At 36.9% G+C, this 24,269-nt stretch overlaps 1 protein-coding gene across 1 annotated transcript; it reads right to left on the minus strand.

Annotated features, from left to right (window-relative positions):
- Positions 1–1,954: 1,954 nt before the first annotated feature.
- On the minus strand, positions 1,955–24,209 carry LOC147381095 (DNA ligase 6-like). The gene is made up of 10 exons (XM_086430854.1): positions 23,467–24,209; positions 23,187–23,294; positions 6,341–6,390; positions 4,320–4,354; positions 4,141–4,202; positions 3,898–4,059; positions 3,699–3,787; positions 3,466–3,565; positions 2,401–2,519; positions 1,955–2,313 (listed from the first exon to the last, which is right to left on the minus strand). Exons 2-9 carry the CDS (start codon positions 23,256–23,258, stop codon positions 2,442–2,444), a joined length of 648 nt encoding a protein of 215 aa, XP_086286980.1. The 5' UTR covers positions 23,259–23,294; positions 23,467–24,209; the 3' UTR covers positions 1,955–2,313; positions 2,401–2,441.
- Between the last annotated feature and the right edge of the window lie 60 nt (positions 24,210–24,269).

Consider the following 24,269-nt stretch of genomic DNA (forward strand, 5'->3'; position numbering starts at 1 on the left):
TTCGAGTTGAAAAAACGTTCACTTGAATTATGATAACTTGATTGTAAATCTTTTCTACAACTTGAAGATCTTTTGGTGTCAAAGATTTGTTTAATCTATCAAGCATGTTCTCCATTTTAATAGTTGTCTCTTGTATTTGATTTATTTAGAATAAGAAGAAAATAAGAAATTTGACAATTAAGCAAATGAAATTAATTTATCTATACAAATAAAATAGACTCAAAATCTTACAATAATATAGAAATAATAATCAATTAAAATCATTATAATAAATTTAAGAAAACAAAATTAACTAAAGTAACAATGTAAATTAATATTAATCCAACAAAATAGAGGTATATTCTAACAAATTTCATTCTTGACAATTAAATTGAAATATAAACTTATTTTTTTTTCATTAGGTTCCAAGCAACACACACTCTAAGACTCGAGGAAGTCTGATCTTGAAGGTATCTATACGTTCAATGATTTACTAATAAAGCATAACAAATAAAGTTATGATAAACAAATTGTGCAGCTGATATATTTATAGAATCAAACTTAATGTCCTCTACATTGATAACTGATTTGAGTCCCTCTTGATGGTCGTTAAACAATTTTAGTGATGGTTGATAAGGCTCTTCATATGTCATAAGTCGAAAAACAGTGATTTATGAAAATAAAAAATTAAATATTAACGAAGTAAACTAAAGACTTTCTACGATCCAACTAAAACAGTGCATGTAACACTTTTTAATAGTACGATGCGTGCGACCGTGAGATTAGTCTCATCCAAAAATAGAATCATATGAATAAATTTTAAGAAAGGTGAGAGATGATATCCTTAAATAAAAAAGAGAAATAAATAAAGCATTAAATACATAATTAAAGAACACAAACAATCTAGAATAAATTCCAAATCAATTAATCGATTTTTTCATGAGTATTAGTTTAAAAATTTCCAGTTTAAAAAAAAAAGTGGTAATTTGATAAAAATTTTGATTTGATTTAAAAATATTCTGATTGCTAGGGATCTGGTGCTAAATTAGCTCAATGAATGTAGATGAAATCTCAGAAGAAATACATTCCAATTCAGTTACAAGCTTCAAATTGGAAGGAAGAAGGCATCAACAAAGGAAGGGGGAGTTTAAGGTTTGATCTTTATAAATAGATGAGGTAAAGACACAAAAAGGTACGCTTTTCTATTACACCAAAACTCCACCAAATTTCGTACTGAATCTGACTTGGGCATCGAAGAAGTGGTGTTGCAGGCACACCTAAGTAGGGGTGTTAGTGGGTACTCATTCACTCGAAACCGAAATCGAAACCTTGGCTCCGATTCCTTTTTTATTAGAACCAATTAGAACCAAGTCTAATATGGAACCAAACAGATAGGAACCGGAACTATTAGGTTTTTTCCAATAGGTATCCAGAGCCGATTTATTTTACATTAAACATTATTTAGGTTATCCTATATTTTAAAATTAACATATATAATATAAAGTTCTTCAAATTTCATATAAACTAAATATTTGAACTTAAAATGGGTTATTTCTTTTTAAATTTATTACTTGTAAATGAGATAAATTTTAATTTTTAAAAAATAAAAATCATTAAATCATCTTTTTAGTGGAGCAAATTATTATTCAGTTAATACTTTACAAATAATATGCTATTTTTTAGAAGGAATTTTTTTTTTTAATAATGATTTTGAAATAATTTTTCTCATTTGATTCTTGAAAACTGAAACTAATGGGTACCCATGGATTTTGACGGTTCTAATTCCAGTTCCACTTATTTTAAAATCGGAACTCAAACTAACAAGAACCAAAACCGATAAAATATAGTGGTTATGGTTCTAATATTTATAGGAACCAAACCAGAACCGACCCATTGACACCCCTACACCTAGGAGCAAGAGGATCTAGATCCAAAGTATCAAAGAGAATCGAGGTAGTGCAAGAAATTGCATCTAGAAAAATGTTTAATTCTAATTACACTCCCACAATTGCATCACAAGTACAACAATGAGAACTCAAAAGGAGTGAGTGCCTTGAAAAACAAAAATATTAAGGCCATTTTTTTAAAATTCCACAAACTACACAGCTTCAACTTTACAGGAAAAAATGAAACAGAAACACAATTTAAACTTCAACACTGACATCCATCTTTCGGGTCTGTAATGGAAACATATAGCTATATCGATGGCTGTGCTACAGTCCTCCACTCTTCTATCTGGTACCACGCGAATGAATCTCGGGAATCTGATTGAGATACCACGAGAGGGATGAACTAAACCAATGGCAGCCTGGTGAACCGGTGAAATTGTGAAGTCTGCAAAATATTAAATTATAGAGAAATTTTCATAATGATTTGAATTAGCTTGTCAGGGAAAACTATTACATGGTGGAAATTACTTACCTGCACCTTTTATCTCCCAGACAAGTTCAGGAGAAAACCATCTATCTGGTACCTCTCAGCCGTTTGATAATAAGGAGGTTTTTGGACAATATCTTTTCGCCGGAAAAGAACTCCTTCATCTGCAACTCAACTTTCGCACGCAATCAATCCCCTTTCATTCACACAATGAAAATTTAAACTGTAGGGCTTAAAATGGGTTGGATTCAACTCGGATCCGAGTATATCCATATTCAGATCCAAATTTCTTTAGTGGGACCCGAATCCATATCCAAATTCAGCTCGGATCCTACTAGATAAACCATATCTGAACCATTTTGACTTCAATTAACCAGGATACAACATGACTGAATTGCTTGATTCGGGTCGGACCAAGTAAGATAATTCGAGATAGTTCAACATTTTTTCTTCGATACTTGTTTGTTAATTACTATTATAAAACCTTTTATTTATAAGAATTTCTGTTACGTTGCAATAGTAGAAAAGGATATTTTGAAAAACCTAAGAATATAATTTTCAAACAATATATAATTCGGATCTTCATTCTGATATATGGATGGCTCTGTATCCGTACCAGATTCGACTTGGGTCATGGAACATCAAACCATATTCGACCCATTTGTTTCTATTCGAATCTAGTCCAATGACCCAAACCCGCTAAATTTGAATTTTGGATCACTCGGATTTCAGATAAAATCCGACCCATTTTATGCCCTGTCTAAAAACCAAAAAAAAAAGAGATGGAATTTCATCTTGGCAATAGCCAGCTTTAATAACTTGCATCACCTATGTTGGCTGAATGATATCAACCCAAAATGGTTTGAGTTCAGTTGTTACTTTTGGGTCTAGAAGGGTATTTGTTTCTTATTTACAATAGTACTCCATTTTATTTGATCTGAATAAGGGTCTAATATGGCATTCCAATGGAGTTCAAACTAGAAAAAAGACTGGTTCAAAGATCCCATCAAGGGATCATAAATCAATCAAGTCTGGCAGGGGATGGGAAATCATTAATAAGAAGATTCAAAACTAAAACAGGTGGCCAACGGGGTAAAACATCTGACTTACATCCACATAGAAAGAATCAGTGAATCCAGACATGACACGGCACACACTTTGAAATTCTTCAGTATCGGGGTTGTAGCATGCCATAAGGAATGGACTATACCTGAAAGATGAGAAAAAGAACACTGTGGTTACTGCTACTGTGCTTTTCCAAATGGTGAAAATTTACTCATAGAAATAACCTAAACTATTACAAGTATATAGCAAAAATACTGGAATGAATTTACGGTTATTACCAGCCTGCTTTTCTCCCATTCCCATGCCAAGCACCGATGGGAACCAAATCAAGAGAGTCGCTCAATCCTTCCATATAATCTCTCTTGACCTAAAATGGAAATATCAGTGTTCTGCTTTTATTTGGAAGTTTTTTTTTTTTTTTTTTTTAACTTAGTTAAAAATAAATAAATAAATAACCACTCATTAAATTGACATAACCTTTAACCACGAGTCAGTACGCTTTGATGCAACATATCCAGCATCAACGTCTAAAGATTTCACCATGATTCCTTCACACGAGGAGTTAAATGCATCTTCAATAAATGAGTTTATCTTAGTCAATGTAGCTTGAGAGCTCCGACAGGCATCTTCAGCTTCCACCTAAAATGCACCAAGATAAGAAACAACCATTTATTCAAAGATCAATGAACTAAATTGATATGAACATAAATAAGTACTTACTGTTATTTCCTTTGCAAATTCAAAATAACCCCACTTCTCATCATAGAACAAATCCTTCAAATCTGTGACAGATCATTATAAAAAGAAGAGTTGAGATTTTGCTTACATTAAGATCTGTGGAAATAGAAGGAAAAAAAAAAGGCATTTTTCTCTGGTAAATCAGAGAGGTAAAAACATACATCTTCTCCTTTGACATAGAGGGAAGGCCAATAGCCTGTAAATAAGAGAATTTGTTCAAGGTCACATATTAAGTTACATTAGTTCAGCTATAGTATGTTAGAATATATTATACCAGATGCACCTAAGATTGCAAAAAAATCAAAAGCATGTGATAACATCTTTTGAATGGGATTTTTTTTTCCAGCTAAGATAATGCAACCTATGATGTAATAGGAAATATACAATATGTACACAAATCCAAAATGATGAAAAGTCTTGAATAAGCAATAAAAATCTATGGGAGAAAAGTGAGAAGTTTATTACCAAGCTTCCAGTTTTTCCGTTCCAATTCGAAATGAATGTTTCAGGGTCAATGTTTTGGATTGTCTCAGAATATTTTAATCGAGTCTGTATTGATTTTTTTTCCCAAACGAAACATTTTATCAAGACGAAATTTTAACCTATCTTGAAACTTCAATATCTCACTAGTACATTATAGTGCTTCACCCCATCAATGCCAAACTAAAAACAATGGCTGAATGAATCTCAATACAGAAAAGAGGGGTTGAGAGCGGTGATAATGCGCAAAGAATTTAGTGATGCTTCTAACACCTGATAGTTAATGCAGCTATACATGTCTCCTTTGTTGTTATATATAGCAATTTTGGTATCTTTCTCCATTCATTTGGTATCTTTTTAGACTTAAAAATATTGTTGAACAATTAAAGTAGGCCAGTAGAATCCAGTACTTTGGATGCATGTCTCAAACTTCTATCAGAATATCATTTGATATTAAGGCATACTTGTCTTCATCTTTGTTATTGCTATCTTCACTTATGACACCCCGATTCCATGAATGTATGTATACTCTCAGATCACTTTTAAGTGGTCTTTATTTAATAATTTCTGGAAATAACCTAGCCACCTTTCCTTAATCTATTTATCTTTTACCAAGACACTCATCTTCATGCCTTCATTGATTAAGACCAAATCTAAGCATCACGGTTCAATCCAGATACCGAAAATCAAGAATATTACAATTCGAAGTTTACCATCCAAATCAACAGCATACTCAAAGTCTATAGATATGAAAGACTCCCTTGAGAAAGTAGCAATCAATCTCCTATGAAACTTCAAGCTGGATTATTAGTAGTTCAAGTCAGGTCTGCTTCTGAAATCCGACTTCAAGCACCTCATGACCGACTTATAGGATTCTCATTGGAGTAAAGAACCAATGAAGGCATATTACATATCATCTGTTTGCAACATTCTAATTAATTGTAGATACCCACTAGTCACTACTAGTGGATTTGCAATCATGGCTCGACAACGTAGTCGTCACATTCCCAATGATGAACTTGATAAGTTTGGGGGTCCAACTCAAAACCAATTGGCAATGAGTGGAGAGGCCCAGGAGCTTATAAGGAGAGAGACAAGGCAATGAGTGTCCAATGTGGGACTAGACTCAACATGCCCTCGCACGTTGAGGAACTAGGTGACGTGGAGGAGAGAAAAGCGGGATACCAAGATAAGTTTGGGGGTCCAACTCAAAACCAATTGGCAATGAGTGGAGAGGCCTAGGAGATTATAAGGAGAGAGACAAGGCAATAAGTGTCCAACATGGGACTAAACTCAACAGAACCATGATAATTCTTCTCTCTACTTCTCTGTCTCAACCTATTTTTTCAATGTTGCACACAAATCTTAAAGTAGTCAATGGCAAGCCTTTAGATTTTGCCTTCATTATATTCACAATTGAAATTACAAGTCAGAGATATGTTTTTCACTTCCCTTAAACCAACTAATATTTCCATTTGATGAAAAAAATTGTTAACTTACATCCAGCCAGTTTCTGATGTATAGGCACACGATCATTTTTCACAATGTCAGAACTTTCATATAAGCATAAATAACATATTTTAGTTTCAGAGGTAATAGCGAAACCAACATTTAATTTCTGAAATATGTCCAAAGTATATAGTTCAACCTAAATTTTTAACCCAAGAATCTCAAAAATTCAAGAAAGGGTTTAGATGGTTACTGGTCTCCATTCACAAACATGACATCAAAGATGAAGACACAAATGCCAACCTGCAAGGTAAAGCATATGACTAAATCAATCCAGGAATATAGACCACCCAAGCACTGACCAATAAATGTGCATTATGTATGTTAATAAGCAAATTCAAAATAATTGTCTGCCATTTATACTAATAGAAAATTATACGAAGGAAATTGTGAAGAAGTCAGAAAAAAAAAAAAAAAAAACATGGAAAGAAATAATTGGAGCAAAACCCCAAACATTAGAGTAAATTGACAAGAAAGTTAACATAAGGAAAGACAAAAAGAAGGTAATTTCAAAGATATAATATAACTCACATAAAACTCTCACTGCTGTGAGAGAAACAGAAATTGTAAAAATCAGATTTATGGTGGTCAGAAGAGATGATTCTATTTAACAAAATAAAACAAAATAATCTTCTTCCTTGAAAAAAAGATCATAATAAACCATATCCTATAATTTAAAGTTTAAGAAATGCAATGAACATGTGCCCACAACAATCATCAACCTCATTATCCTGAAATACACAATAGAGATGAAAAAAGCTAAAAATAAAATAAAAAATTAAGGTCATAACCAACTCAAAGAAAAATAGGCATATGAAAGTATGGGCGCACAAAGTCAAAGACAAAGAAAGATAGGAAAGCAAAACGGAAATTAGGGACAACAATGAAAGATTCTGGCTCTCACAATTCCATCAATCCGATTATTGGGTAGGATATTCTGGGAAGGTCTTAGTAATTTCAATCTCCTTTTTAAATCAGTGAATTGGAATCTACAAACATTCTTCATGGTGATAATTCCCACATGATCTGAAATATTGAAACAGAAGGATTGAAATATGTATTGGTACTTTGGGGTTTTGACATGAAATATGTTTGTTATATACGTGTCAAGAGAATATTCTATGTGGAAATTGATACATCGTATTTTTACTGATTTTTCAGTGATAAATCATCATACCTCATTAATTTTCAATTGAACGATTGAAAACATAATTTAGATTATAATGTATAATTGCCTAAATAAAACAATTATAATGTGACACATTGCATGTATCGACTATGAGTTACTATTATCATACTAAAACTCTTTCAAAAACATATTCCTTTCTAAGGAATTAATCATCCAAAACCAGCCACAGTATTGGTATTTTGAGGGACCAAAAACAGCATAATCAATGTGGCAAATTGATGGAACTAAAGTGCAACATAAGTGAGTTTCTAGGGCATATGATCGACTCAAACATAGAAATTTTGAGTCTTTACCAAAACTTGGGTTGAAACTTTGGGCTTCCCAATTTAATCCAAATCAAATAATGAATGTAAATCTTTATATAGTAGATATCTATTGAATTAATGTTCAATAAGTGGAAATGTGCTTCTGGAGTACGATGGGACCAGCACATACCAAACAAATTAAAAGGTAAATTTTATAAGATAGCAGTAAGACCAAGTATGCTTTATGGAGCTAAATGTTGGGCAATTAGGAAACAACATTTTCATAGATTGAGCATAGCAAAGATGACAATGTTTTTTTTTTTTTTTTGATCGATAAAGATAATTTATTGATAAGAAAATAGGGGGTCGAGATGACCAACCCAAAACAAAGGGGACCAACCAAACAAAGACAAAACAAAAGAAAGAGTGAAACAAAAAGAGCTCGACCATCGAGTTAAACCCGCTATAACAAACACACCCTGTCCCAACAATCGACAAAGTCTTCAAAGAATACCCCCTTAAAATCCTTGTACAGTTTACTCCAAGAAAACATGATCTCCAAAACAGAAAGAATTAATTCTTCCATCGTAGAAACCTTCCCCTCAAAGATACAACGATTGCGTTCTTTCCAGATACACCAACAAATTGCAAACGGAGTTAGGAACCAAAGAATTTGTTTAAAACGCAAGAATGAAGCTCCCCAAGCTAACCAAGATTCCAAATAGCCCTCTATCCCAAATAGAGAAATAAAGTGCGACCAAATGTGATGAGCCACCTGACAATGGATGAGCAAGTGATCCACCGTTTCCGCCTGGGATCTACACATACAACATTGATTTGGCGAGATGAAACCTCTTCTGATCAGTTGGTCTAGAGTTGCGAGTCTCCCTAAAGCTGCCAACCAAAGGAAAACCGAAATCTTCTGAGGTATCTTGCCACCCCAGACAATAGAGTGAGGAAATGACATTGTACTACTTGGCGCAATGCTAACATACAACGATTTGACAGTGAACTTCCCATCCCGGGTACCTTCCCACAGTCCCTGATCTATCGATGAACTCTGCACATAATTATTCTCCACCATAGCAATAAACTTCCCAAACATATCCACCTCCCAATCATTGAAAGTTCTTATAAACCCAAAGTCCCATTTAAACATTCCATTTTCCACTCTCTTGAAGCCAGAAAAAACTTACTCATTCTTCAAAGATAAATTAAAAAGCACCGGAAACGAGTCCTTAAGGGGACCATTCCCACACCACCAATCCTCCCAGAACCTCACCTTAGTCCCAGTCCCAACCATGCATTTCACTATGCTCCTAACTGCCGGTAGTCTCCTAAGGATTCCTTTCCAAACACCACCCCAACGCACCTTTCGCTGGGCCACTCTCCCACCCATTCCCACTTACACCATATTTGTCCACGATTACTTTCCTCTAAAGACTATCCCTTTCCTCACCGAAACTACTAAGCCACTTCCCCAACAGAGCAGAGTTCATAGTTCCGAATTTGCGAATACCCAGCCCCCCATTCTTCTTGGGCAAACATAACTTACTCCAACGCACCCAATGATGCTTTCTAACACCATCCTTCCCGTGCCATAAAAAATCATGACATATTCTTTCCAACTGAACTTCCACATATTTGGGCAATGAGAAAATAGACAGAGTATAAATGGAAATACTAGCCAACGCACTTTTAATGAGGGTAACCTTCCCACCTTTCGTTAGAATCTTCACTTTCCAAGCACTAAGTCTCTTTCTCATCCTTTCTAACACCGGCTCCCAAATATCCTTACTTGTATAGCCCATCCCCAAAAGAAACCCCAAGTAAGTAGATGGAAGCTCCCCTATCTGAAAACCGATCGATGCCGCCACTACTTCCAATCCTTCCTCTTCACCAACCGCAAACAACTTACTTTTGCAAAGGTTCACTGCGATACTAGAAATGGCCTCAAAACACCCAAGAATGCCGCTTAAGAAACTCAACTGACTTGGGGAGTAATCCAAAAAAATTAAGGTGTCATCTGCAAACTGGAGATGAGACACAACATGGCCACCCTCCCTAGTGGAAAAACCGGAAAGTTCCCCCATATCTGCCGCTTTGGAAAGCATCCTTCCCAAAGCCTCCATGACTATCACAAAAAGAAAAGGCGACAACGGATCTCCTTGGCGTAAACCCCTTGAACTTCTAAAATACCCTGTCGAAGATCTGTTGACCAAAATTGAGAACGTGAAAGTTGAAATGCATTTCAAAACCCACCTAACCCATCTATTGTCACACCCCATCCTCCTTAATAGATACTTCACCAAGTTCCAGTTCACATGATCATATGCTTTCTCTAGATCAACTTTGCAAACTAAACCTAGAATCTTAGCTTTACGACGTGAGTCAATACATTCGTTAGCTATAAGAATCCCGTCCAAAATCTGTCTCCCTGAAACAAAAGCTCCTTGAGCTAGACCAATGATATCCCTCAACACTGTCTTAAACCTGGAGGATAAAATTTTCGAGATGATTTTATAAATTGAACTCACCAAACTAATCGGTCTGAGATCCCTGATGTCTTCAGTCCCCGACACCTTAGGAATCAATGCAAGAAAGGTACAATTAGAGCCTAGATCTAGAAAACCTTCCCTATAGAAGTCCTCGATAGTCGCCATCATGTCTTCTTTCACTGTCTCCCAACAAGCTTTGAAAAAACCAAGAGAGAAACCATCTGGCCCTGGGGCCTTGTCGCTCGCCAAACTACTCACCACTCCCCACACTTCTTCGACTTCAAACGGCCTTTCAAGCCACCTCTATTGCTCTAAAGAAATGGCACCAAAGTGTAGAGAATCTAATAAAGGCCTGTTCGCGTAATCCTCCGTATACAAGTTACTGTAGAAATTCACCACCCCCCCACACACCTCCTCTTCTCCATTCATCCACATATCATTTACCTTAAGTTTCGAGATGAAATTCACCCGGTTGTTAAAATTCTCTATACGATGGAAAAAAGTAGTATTTTTGTCTCCCTCCTTGAGCCACCGAACTCTCAACTTTTGCTTCCAACTAATTTCCTCCATAGCCGCTAGTCTTTGAAACTCAACTTTAAGGTTCGCTCGCTTTAACCTCTCCTCGGCACCCAAACCCCCTCTCTCCTCTCCACCTTCCATTTCTTCTAATTCCACTAACACAACACTTTTCCTATCATGCACAGACCCAAAAGTATCCTTATTCCAGATTTTCAACCTTTCTTTAATAGCCTTCAATTTTAGCCACAATGCTCTCCCCGGCCTACCTTCAAACGACAGCTCATTCCACCAAGCATCAATCATCTCTCCAAAACCTTGGTGCTCTAACCACATGTTCTCAAATCTAAAGGGCGCAGGCCTATTCCTCCGCATCCCAGCCACCAAGGAAATAGGACAATGATCTGACACCGGATTAGGCCATTTCTCCTGACTCAGCTTACCGAAATGTTCTTCCCAATCTAACGAGACTAAAAAACGATCCAATCTGCTAAGCTTCGGGTTTTCCTGGTTATTAGACCACGTGAACCTACCCCCACATAGCGGAAGATCTATCATCCCGTTTCGATCTACAAACTCCGAGAACTCACGCATCTTCGGAGTGATTCTTGACCCCCCACTCTTCTCGAACGAGAACCGAATGGCATTGAAATCTCCCCCCATAACCCACGGTCTGTCCCAACACTCCTTTATATCATCTAACTCTTCCCAAAATTGCTTCCGCTCCCTTACTAAAATTGGTCCGTACGCCCCTGAAAAAACCCAGGTGAAATCCTCTCCAATCAACCTGCATAAAATTGACACCGAAAAGCCCCCGACAAGACTATCCTCCACCACCACTGACTTCTTATTCCACATTAAAATGATTCCACCCGACGCCCCCCAAGACGGAAGAGCACACCACCCAACTGATTTAATTCCCAAATCTCCTTGATCACCCTATCATCCACCTTATCTAACTTCGATTCTTGAAAAGCCACTATATGAGGTTTAAGATTATGCAGAATGACTTTGATTGCTGCTATTTTTGGGGCTGCATTCAACCCCCTTACATTCTAGGACACGATTTTAATTAACATTAGGGCCTACTAAGCGCTTTCCGGCTCTCTTCCCTTTTGTGGCTATGATTGGAAAGCCCTCCACCGACTTTTTGAGCTGTATAATCTCCTTTTTCAGTCTTTTATTCCTCTCCTTAGTCAAATTATCACAACTTGATAACTATCTCGTACTCTTTAACCTGGAGAACTCATACTGAAAATGAGCCCTCGACGACATCTCCGCTTTCCCACTGTCCCACCACCTTCTGCATACAAACCTCTATACCCTTGCTGGTTTTCATGGCCACATTAACTAGTAACTGAGACACCTTGCTTTCATTTCTGACGGACATCCCTACTTTCAATCCAATTTCCAGCAGAGTGGCCAAGATCTGCTCTATTAGGTTTCTAAGATTACTTTGCTGCTCTATACTGTCAATCCCGCACCTAACAACCTCCGTTGATCTTGCTAATGAGCACACTTGTCCTCTAGTAAGCCTCGAATTACTCCTTTCCTTATCTGTCTCAACAACAAGGCCTGTTTCTCCTCTCAAACTCAACTTCCGCCACTGTTCTTGCTGATATTCTGATAATTTTGCATATCTGAGATATCGACTCTCAGAATTACTTCCTACTCCACAGAAACCCCCCAGCGAATCTAAAGAAAAAGAAGCCCATGGTACCCAAGAACCTCCTGCCCTTGTCGTCAAAACATATAGACAACTCCCCTCTGTCACTAAGCCCAAACCCCACCTCCCAGAAATCGAACTTACCTTGAGTTGACTGTCTGTGGCTAAACAACAGAACTCCTGAATTTCCAAATCTCGGATGCCGACGTTAAAACGATTCTGGCCTATCATACTGACCTCCTTGCCATAGAAACCATTTTCCTTTTCCACTTGACTTGAGTTCCCTGCAAAATTGAAACCCTTCCAACTCTCAGATACCACCACCCTACCTCGAAAACTATCGTTCGATTCACCTGTCACTCTTGCCACTGAAGACTTGTCGGTCGCACCCTCAGGCGGAGCTACCTCTTCCACTCGCCTGTTGCGAACTTTCCTCCTTTTAGCTTTGCACCGAACAGACCTACCACAAACCCTCTTATATCTCAGTCCAAAAGCCTTAAGAAGCCCGGCCTGTTTTCCTGCTGAAACAGAATGTCCATTGGACTTGCGGCTCTTAATCGGCAACAGATCTAAATCCATCGCGTTATCAAAGCCCAGCCCTAAATCCGCATCATGGGCCCCGTCGTCCGATCCAATAACAGCCCGGTCCTGAGTTTCCTGAACTGATGTTCCTTCAGTCATTTGAAACCCACTACCTAGCCCACCATTAATTTGTTGGGCCTCACTACCCAGCCCAGCTGAGACCTAGTCCTGTAATTCCGAAACAATGGGCCCTACAACACCCGATTGGACTACACCACCCAGCCCGACTTCCTCCATGTCTTGGGCTACGGGAGTGTTGGACCCCTCAACTCCATCTTGGGCCCCTGTATCCTTAACCCCCAAATCTGCTACTTCGGCCTTAGAGATATCCAAAGCCCCAGATTTGCGTAACCATTTTCTGTAATTAACAGTACGAGCTGCCTTGCCCAACAACTCTACCGTCCGAATGTGTCCTTCCTCCCAACGACGTGATTTCTGGCATTTAATGCTCTTGCCACGTGTACCACTATCGAGGCGAGGCTTGTCCGTCTACGAAACTTATCACTTACGCTACCTTCTCCTGGAATTGATAAACTACGGCCCAATTTGATAGTTCCAGGTTCGTCTCTCTGGCTCGCCTCCTCTTCCGCCTGGAACCATGATTCCTCCACCTGGATACCTCTGTCGACTGAGAATCTGCCCTCCTTATCTCCATCCTCCTTCGTCCTCTCTAAGACTGCTGTTATCATTTCTACTGATTTCGCTTCTTCTGCAACTAACACCTCGACCCCTACTGAATATTTGCAACCATCAACCCAGAGGTTGAGTCCACGTGGCATCCTCCATGGAGAATATCCAACCTTCAGCTTTGCACTATCCAACATCGCACAGTGGAACGTAGTCGAGTCTACTTCCAAAAGCCCACCCAACTGAGCACCGATCTTTTTGAAGGCAAAACTGCCCCATAAATGGAATGGAAGTCCATTGATTTGAACCCAGGTCCCCCCCGTCTTCCATTCTGGATTTAAAGAATTACAGTCCGCAAACCAGGGACGTAAGTGAACATAGATGTCCCCCACCTTGACCAATCTTCTAGGATTAACCTTCAGGAACACTGACCTGTTCCCCAACATTAAAATCGATGTAATGGGATCCCAATACAGCAATTTTGTCCCCAGGGAATGATTCAGGCTACGTTTAATATCTTGCAAAAAAGCTTCCCAATCTACCTCCCGGGAGCTTGCCTTGCAAATAAAGGCCCACCTCCAACTACCAAAAGCTTTTCCAGAAGGTTTTACTAGCTTACCCCCAAGTCTAGGATTTCCTTCCTTGACTAAATCCCCATCAGATTCCAAGTTGGAAACCTGTGGGTTAGGATTAGTCTGAGATTTGCGAGCAACCTCAACCAAGGATTTATCTACCCCTACCCCTTCCTTCGGATCCACCATCCTCTTACAAGTTATAACAGCATTTTGATGGCGAGACCAACTTCTCCCCACCCATTTCCTCCCAACCCTTCCGGGAACACAATTGCTCGCAGACGAACCTTCTCTGAAAATTGTTAAAGCTTCAAAAATTTTCCATAACCGTTACGGGCTTCTCAACACCTCTTGCTAAATCTAACTGGGCAGATACCCAAATAGCTTCGTCTTCCCTGAGTTGGATGAACGGTTGGAATCTTTTCCCTTTCTCTGTTATCTACACTCCTCTCCCATTCTTAAACCATATCTCCCTGATCTCGAACAGCTTGCGCTCCACCTTCACCTTGACATCTTTGGTGACAGCGAGAACGTTGTCGACAAACCTCTGCATCTTCGTCAGTTAATTTATAGTTACATTGACAATGCCAGCAAAGATGACAATGTTAAGATGGATTAATGGAAAGAGTAACAAAAATAAATAAGAAATAAACACATTCATGTTAAGTGTAGTAGTAGCCCCAATAGCTGATAAACGCATTCATGTTGGCATTGCTTGGTTGGTCATCTCGCTCAACCTTGCTTCCTTTTATTGATAATACAATTTTACTTAAAAAAATAATTCATTTTCATGAATTGAAAGCAAAAGTAGGTTGTAGGTTTTAACAAATAGGGAGTGAAAGAACAAAAAGAATGGGGATTGACGTAATGAGGGGATATACACATACTTGAATTAATAAGAGAAATGGATTTAGAATGAATTGAATCGAGGGACAAGATTCATTCATCTGAGTCCAAGTTTTGGGTAAGGATTTAATGATGATGATATCTAAATTGTGGATATTTATCTAAACAAGACATTTAACTGAAACACCCATTAGACTATCTTGTTTCAACTAAAAACTGAGGTAAAATAGGTCATTTCATTCCCCTTTCTTTATAAAAAATCTCCCCAGATATTGTGATTAATATAGCAGAAGCGTCTGAATCAATAGATTTGATAGGAATTAAGATATTGTGTTCAGTGGAACACAAAAAATCAATTTGAATCAATAGATTCAATTGTTAATTGATAAACAAGCAACAACTTGAAAGAAAATAAAGCATAAAGCTAAAAAATAATTAAGAGAGAAAAGATAATTGAATTGATATGTTTGGAATTTATTGAATTTCGTTTTTAGAGCTCCTTATATAGATAACTCCATCATAACAACTTAGAAACCTTCTAAAATACTAAAAGGTAACTTTCTAATCTATCTATAATATAAAACTAACTTTCTAAACCTACCATAACTCAATTTGGACACTTCTAAGCACAATAATAGGAATAAAAATAAATTTTAAAACAAATTAGAAACTAACAAGGAATTGTATTCCTAAAATAACTATGAAATATAAATCCTACCAGAACTAGAAAATAGAAACAAATCCTACTAGAATTTGAAAACTACTTAAGATTCTAACTACAACTGCAGATGTCTTAAATCAGTCATCTTCCACTTTCAAAACCCCGGCCTTCTTTCTCTCTTCAAAACCACTCTTCAAAATTTGTCAAATTCTCTCTCAATGTGTTACACAATTTCTATCTCAAGTTCCTAGCCATCCCCTCTTCTTCCCCTTCTATTGAAACTATAAGAGAGCAGGCATCAACTTTTTGATGTTGTCATGTTCTCATGGGTCGAAAGGTTGGATTCTTACATTTTCTTATAGGGATGCCCAAAATTCCAAGACATGGGTAATTGTGATAAGGAAAAACCGTTGGATAAATATGGTTTGCTTTGTTGAGTGACCATCGATTTTCTCTTCAAGATCTTTGTTTCAAATATCAAATATTTGAGTCCAATTTGACTGTTCAGAAAGGTTTAGGTTTTTGGAGGTTTTCTTTTTTACAAGCATTGTATTAAATTTTGATATTTTCATTTTAACAAGGTCCAACATGAAATTTAACTAATAATTATTTTTGTACATATTTAAGAGGAAATAATCATCCATTTTAAGAAATATTATGGTGAAAAGTGATTTTGACCAAAATAGTCAAATTATGTGTAAAATGCATGATTTCGGTGGAAATATTCTGATTAATAGTAAAATTTGACCACAATATTCTTTGTTGCAAAAATAATATAAAAATATTCATAAAATTTGTAAAAATAACAAATCACACAAATTATTTAATGTTTATAGAATGGATTTATAAATTATACATAATAGTAATAATAATCACACTAAAAAAAACTACTCATAACATTCAATTGTAATTATCAATGAAAGAGAATTAGTTAGGTATCTAAATCATCTTATTTTGACGTATCCTAAGCATATTAGTACATTTGTATAAGCATGCACATAAATCGCCCATGCTTAATGTGTTGGACATATCATAAACATATTTAAAAATAAAAAACATAATAATACATGAACATAGTGCTAAATAGTTTTTTTATTAAGCAAGCTTTTTACATATTAATGTTTATATAGTTATTGTGACATTATTATCCTCATTTCCATGCAGAATACGTTGCTGTTTTTTTGGATCCATAAACTTTTTTTGATAGGTATATGCTGTTTTTCACTCTCAAGCTCTCGATTTTTCTCATACATAACATGGAAATTTTTCAATATTCGTTGCCACACTTCATATGGTTGTTCAGAGTATTTTTATGGCCTATGAATAAGTTTAAATGTTTGTTTTATTATTTCCTAGTATTTCAACAAGAAAAAAAAAATCATTAATATTTCCATCAGTTCCACTGTAGCACCTTCATATCTATGAAAACACTATTAATTTCCACATTGAATTAAATATTTAAAAAAAAAAAAACTTCCATTTCCAGACTGACCGAAATAAACACCAAGATCAAAATTGAATACCTAATTTTTAGGAGATTAAGTTGTTAATGACGATTTCTTTTGTGTGTGGGGGGTGGGGGGAAGGTCGGTTTTTTTCATTTATTTATTTATTTATTATTTTTTTTTTGTGTGGTTTAAGGCTTATAGTGCAGAAAAACAAAACCTTTGGGTGGTTTTGAGATGCTCGTTGTGTTGTAAGTTATTCAAGCCATTAACCATTTGATTTTTGGATGTTCAGCAATAAAGATGATTTAGTACAATTTTGGGAACATACGATGTTCAGTTGAGTTGAATCAAATAGTATCTTGATGGTGTTCAGTTCATGGAAGATCCCAATTGCCACATCTCCATAGGTCAGCCCCTGGGATCAGTTGTTAGAGAAAAAAATCTGGTTGCTATAGAATTCCGCTAGTTTTGAAAGTAAACCATATGCTACATCTATCGGTATAATAAGATACTGAAAAATCTCCAAGGCTTATTTTAGGAAAATAGGATATTCTTCTTGATTATTCTTGATCACTCTTGACTTTCTAGAACATTCTTGTAACCTTCTACAATAGGATAGTTTTCTAGAATATTCTTGTAATCCTCTACAATAGGATAGTTTTCTAGAATATTCTTGTAATAGGATAGTTGGTCTATAAATACCTTATTAGGGCATTTGTAATGGGTATCAAAGAATTCTCAATAAATTCAGTTTTCTACATGGTATCAGAGCCTTAGGCTCATATCCTGGGAGTCGATTTTTTTCTTTTTCTACCGTCTTGTTCATTGTTCATCTGTTTTTACTCTTCCTTTATTTTTCCCTTGTGATCTTTGCTGAATTCATGATGTCAGAAGAGTCAAGAGCCACCAATCAGTCTGAGATGGTGACGATCAATCATGCCGTAGGGGAGTTGCAGAATATTCAGGCTGCTTACAGACTTAATGGTAAAAATTACTTAATTTGGTCAAAGCTGGTTCGAACTTTTCTCAAAGGCAAGGGAAAACTTAGTCATCTCCTTGGTACCGGACCTGATAAAAATGATCTTGTATTCGCAGCTTGGGATGAAGCGGACTCCATGGTCATGACCTGGCTTTGGAATGCAATGGTGCCAGAAATCAGTGACACCTGTATGTTTATCACCACAGCTAAGGACATATGGGAGATAGTTCGACAGACATACTCAAAAGTAAACGATTCAGCCTAGATTTATGATATTAAGACCAAACTTATTACTACAAAATAAGCTAATCGTTCAATTATAGAGTATTCTAATCTGTTGAAAAACATGTGGCAAGAGATGGATCATTATAGGTGTATTGTGATGAAAGATAGTGAAGATGCTGCCATTCTCAAAAAATTTATTGAGAATGATCGAACATATGACTTCTTGGCGGGTCTCAATCCCGAGTTTGATCAAGTGAGAGTGCAGATCTTTGGAAAGGAAGAATTACCATCTCTAAATGAGACAATTGCGATTGTTCGTGCCGAGGAAAGCCGAAGGGGAGTCATGCTTGTTCCACACGCATCGCTGGAAGCCTCAGCATTAGCTACAACAAGTCCTAGAGAGCTAACTTCCTCAGAGAAAGCTCTTGTTGTAAACTCAGAAGGCAAACGGCAAGATCAAAGAAATGGTAACAAGGCCAATCTCATCTACAACTATTGCAAGAAGACAGGACACTTGAAGGAGCAGTGTTGGAAATTTCATGGGAGACCACAAAACTTTTCTGGTCGAAATGGGGGAGGATAAAAAAACTGGCAGCAAAATTGACAACAAAAGGGACATGCTAATCTGGCACAAACCGGCAATGATGACTCGGGAGCTCAAGAGAATTCTAATAGCAAGGAGATCAACAAAGAAGACATTGAACGGCTAATATCACTTCTCAACTCCTTGGAGAAACCATTGGGTATGTGTTCATTTGCACATTTAGGTATGATTTCTTCTTCTCATGCTTTTAGTGTCTCGGATAGTAACCATTTCGACTCTTGGATCATTGATTCAGGAGCAACTGACCACATGACTCATTGCTCCTTTATATTCTCCACATATAGTCCATGTTCTAGTAACAGAAAAATTACATTAGCCGATGGGTCATTTGCTACTGTAGCAGGTCAAGGAGATATTCACATAAGTCCTTCATTAATTCTGAAAAATGTTTTGCACATTCCAAAACTTACAATAAATCTAGTCTTTGTCCAAAATCTCACAAAGGATTTGAATTGTAGCTTGATCTTTTCATCCACCTCTTGTATTTTTCAGAATCGAGTTACGGGGATGACGATTGGGCATGCTAAGGAAAGTAGTGGCCTCTATTACCTTAATATGCAGAATAAAAATAAGAGTTGTAGGATTGACAATCCATCTTCTTTGTCGTCAGATACAAGATCTTCAATAAAAGACCAGATTTGGCTTTATCACCTTCAGTTTGGACATCTTTCCTTTAGGAATTTGAGTATCATGTTTCCCTCCTTATTTAAGAATGTTGATATTCGTGACATTTGTGAGTTTGTCAAACACAAACGAGTTTCTTTTCCTTTGAGTAATAAAAAATCCTCATTTCCTTTTCAATTAATCCATAATGACATTTGGGGACCGTCAAGAATTTCAAATATTTCAGGGACTAAATGGTTTGTCACATTTGTTGACGACTGTACTCATGTCATATGGGCTTTTTTGCTAAAACAAAAATCTGATGTTTGCACGGTTCTCCCTATCTTTCATGACATGGTCAAAAATCAGTTTGGGGTTAAAATAAAAAAAATAAAATTTGACAATGCAAGAGAATATTTTAATCAAGTATTATCTCCATATTTTCAAAAAGAGGGGATAATACATGAATCCTCTTGCATAGATACACCCCAACAAAATGGAGTGGCAAAAAGGAAGAATGGCTCTCTCTTGTCAACAACTCGTGCGTTATTCCAACGAAATGTCCCCAAATACTTATGGGGTGAAGCAGTTCTCACATCAGCCCACTTAATAAACCGTACTCCATCTCGAGTTCTTGATTTTAAAAGTCCCTGGGAGGTTTTTTCCAAAAAAATTTCCTGATTTTGCATCTCACAATCAATTGTTACCTCGAGTTTTTGGATGTGTCTCGTTTGTTCATATTCATCATGGTCGTAGTAAACTTGATCCTCGAGCTCTTAGGTGTGTCTTCATGGGGTATTCCTCAACTCAAAAGAGTTATAAATGTTATCATCCACCATCTCGCAAAATCTTTGTGTCCGCCGATGTAACTTTTGTTGAAAGCGAAAGTTTTTTCCAACGTTCTCTTAAGGGGGAGACACTTACTAGTGAAGATAAGGACCAAGGGGATCATGGCTTTCTAATGGACTTTCCTGCTCAAGCTAGCCAACCACCAACCCAAAACACTCCACCATTTCCCTTGCCTGAAACTGAACCACCAAAACAACTTGAACAAGAAGAAGTTGAGCTATCAAAACAACCCGAAGCTGGATAGCTTGAACCTATAACCCCAGGACATACTTGTATTGAGTCAGTTGTCACAAAACCATTACAAATTTACTCAAGGAAGAGAGGTTCCACTGCTAAGCTGAAGCTAACTCAAGCGTCCGAACTAGCTATCGGAAATGAGGTAAATACTGATATCCCTGTCATCAATTTGTCTTCTGAAGTTTTTGAAAAAAAATGATCTTGACTTACCCATTGCAGTTAGAAAAGGTACCCGAAATTGTACAAAATATCCATTGTCTCATTTTGTGTCATCGAAAAAGTGTCACCATCACACAAAAGCTTTCTTACCCATCTAAACTCCACAAACATACCACAAACACTATCCGAGGCCCTAAGCAAAGAAGAATGGAGACATGCTATGAAAGTGGAAATGGATGCACTTGCGAAGAACAAAACTTGGGAGTTGGTGGAGCTGCCCAAAGGAAAGAAACCTGTTGGATGCAAATGGGTGTTTTCTTTGAAGTATAAATCTGATGGATCACTTGAACGATACAAAGCCAGGTTAGTTGCAAAAGGTTATACACAAACCTATGGAGTGGACTATGAAGAAACATTTGCACCGGTGGCTAAGATGAACACAGCAAGGATTTTGTTGTCATTGACAGCCAACTTCGATTGGAGTTTACACCAATTTGACATGAAAAAACGCCTTTCTTCACGGAGACCTAGAGGAAGAGATTTATATGGTGAGGCCTCCAGGATTTGATGACAATTCAGGAGATAAGAAGGTATGCAGGTTGAAGAAAACATTGTAAAGGTTAAAACAATCTCCACGAGCATGGTTTGGAAGGTTTACAAAGACAATGTTAGGAATGGGCTACAAACAAAATCAAGGTGATCACACTCTATTCGTAAAACACTCGGCCTTTGGGGGAGTAACTGCACTACTGGTATATGTGGACAATATTATTGTCACTGGTAATAATGCGAAGGAAGAAGGAGCACTCAAGAAACGTCTTGCAAAAGAGTTTGAAATAAAGGACCTAGGCCAGTTGAAGTATTTCCTAGGTATAGAAGTTGCTCGTTCAAAGGAAGGAATATTTGTCTCACAATAGAAATATTGCTAGATCTTCTCAAGGAAACTGGAAAAATAGGTTGCAATCCCATGGAGACACCGATAAAAGTAAATCATAGGCTAAGTGAAGCTCCAAAAGATGAGATTGTAAACAAAGGGATGTATCAACGTTTGGTTGGAAGACTGATTTATCTCTCTCATACTAGGCCTGACATAGCATATTCTGTTAGTGTGGTTAGCTAATTCATGCACAATCCTAAGAGTATACACCTGCAACCGTATACCGCATCCTCCAATACTTAAAAGGTAGTCTAGATAAGGGAATTTTATTTAAAAAGGGAGTAAACTTGCATTTGGAAGCATACACAGACTCAGATTATGCAGGGTCCGTGGTGGATAGAAGATCGACGTCTGGTTATTGTACATTTCTAGGAGGAAATCTAGTTACATAGAGAAGTAAAAAAGCAACCGGTTATAGCAAGATCAAGTGCAAAGACAGAGTTTCGGGCAATGGCACAAGGAATTTGTGAACTTCTGTGGATCAAAATAATTCTGGAAGATCTTAGAATCACCTGGACAGTCCAATGAGGTTGTATTGTGATAACAAGTCAGCCATCAATATTGCTCATAATCCAGTGCAACATGATCGTACAAAACATGTGGAAGTGGATCGACATTTCATAAAGGAAAAACTAGACAGTGGTTTAATTTGCATCCCATACATTTTAACAGAAGGGCAACTTGCAGATGTTCTAACGAAAGGATTACTTGGAACCACATTTCAAAAGGTCATTGGCAAGCTGGGAATGGAAAGCATATATTCACCAGCTTGAGGGGGAGTACTGAAAAATCTCCAAGGCTTATTTTAGGAAAATAGGATATTCTTCTTGATTATTCTTGATCACTCTTGACTTTCTAGAACATTCTTGTAACCTTCTACAATAAGATAGTTTTCTAGAATATTCTTGTAATCCTCTACAATATGATAATTTTCTAGAATATTCTTGTAATAGTTGGTCTATAAATACCCTATTAGGGCATTTGTAATGGGTATCAAAGAATTCTCAATAAATTTAGTTTTCTACGTAAGAATCACCAGATGGATTCATGAAGTTGCTGAGATACATAAAAAAATTGAAGGCTTGGGGTATTTAAGAAGCTCAATTTTGATGATGCCAATTCAAAATCTGAGATACTTGAATGGTGAGTCTTGGCAATCTAGTTGGATTTTGTTCATTCTTTGACGATTCAACAGTTGTTCCTCAATCATTACGGATACAATTCACTCCTTGCATTAGTGGTTGCAGAGAATAATGCCAAAGCTATTGGCCCCTCAAGGGAGATTGTGCAGTGTATTGAGAAGGAAACCAGTCAATAGGTGCATTTGCTTCTTTAGCAGTTCAAATGCAAGAACATATGACCTTAATGAGGAATCTAATGGGTCTTAATTTCCATGTTTTATTGAGGAATTGAAGGAACTAGTTATTTTTCTTAAATTTCGTATTCTTAATTCCCAGAAGCATTTTAACCATGTAAAGCTCCATTCTACATAGCAAGTAAGAGAAAAGCCTAGATTCTATTTCAAGAATGAATCTAAAGAAACCCTGCTCAAATATTTCACAACTCCAAAGTTAAACACATAAAATGTTGACACACCTTTACACTATCCACTGTGATCAAGGAGTTCTTGCTGCCTCTCTCTCTTGAAGACAGCTCTTGGAAGGACATAAACTTGCATCCATTCTTCCTATCAACAGCTACTACCTGGGGCCACAGGGTAATTTTTTTATTAACAAGCAAAACAACAATAGGAATTGAAAGTGTGACATTAAAGTGTCCAATTTATGAATGATTCTATACAGCTTGCATTTTCTCATAAACAATCAATTGACATAACTGAAGAAATAGAGTATTTCGTAGCAAAATCATGTGTTACCTCTGCATCCACTACGAAAGTCCTTGTAGCAGGTTTACACAATTCATTTATTATATGTACCAAATCTGGAAATTTAAATGTGGTTTCATCCCCATTTCGTGAAAAGACTCTTATAGATCCATCAGTTAGTTTGTGAATTTGGGCACGCTGACCATCATACCTGCAGAAGAAAAATACTAAATCAGTTTAATTCCTAATGTGCTTCCTTCAATGAAAGAAAGTAGCATTACTCAAATACATATAAGCTGTTTGCCAACGTAGCTAAGTGGTAAGACATGTGGAGTGTTGTTCCCATGTCCTAGGTTCAAAGCCCCTTGAATAAAACTTCATTTGCTAACAGCTAACCCTATACCTATCAAAACTAAATAAATATATACATATAGACCGCTCCATATTAATTCATAGCATATAGTCAGAATCAATTATGAAAATCTAAAAATGGTTCCCCAAGGATCACAGACTTAGTCACCAAGTCGGGGTTCAAGAATAAGTCAGAAAGGGGAAAATTCGGTTAAATCAGGAAACATTGGAAAAAAGTTCAGAAAAATAGAGCTAGGTTCGGGCCATGTAATCGTTCCTACTAGCGAGTGTTCTCGTATTATATCACCATGTTCCATATTAAATTAAAATGATAAATCAAGAATTCCCATGATGGTATCATTTATGCATATAAAACAAGCAACCACAGATCCAGAACATATTCAAGTTTTACACTATTCTAAGTATAAAAAAGATCACAATCAAGAGTCCGAATCAGGATTCGTTAGCAAATCAATGTCATTCTCATTTGCGCATTATTTTAC

Source organism: Akebia trifoliata, unplaced genomic scaffold (assembly GCF_017979445.1).
Source record: "Akebia trifoliata isolate Shusen 1 unplaced genomic scaffold, ASM1797944v1 Contig00759, whole genome shotgun sequence".
Lineage (NCBI taxonomy): Eukaryota > Viridiplantae > Streptophyta > Magnoliopsida > Ranunculales > Lardizabalaceae > Akebia > Akebia trifoliata.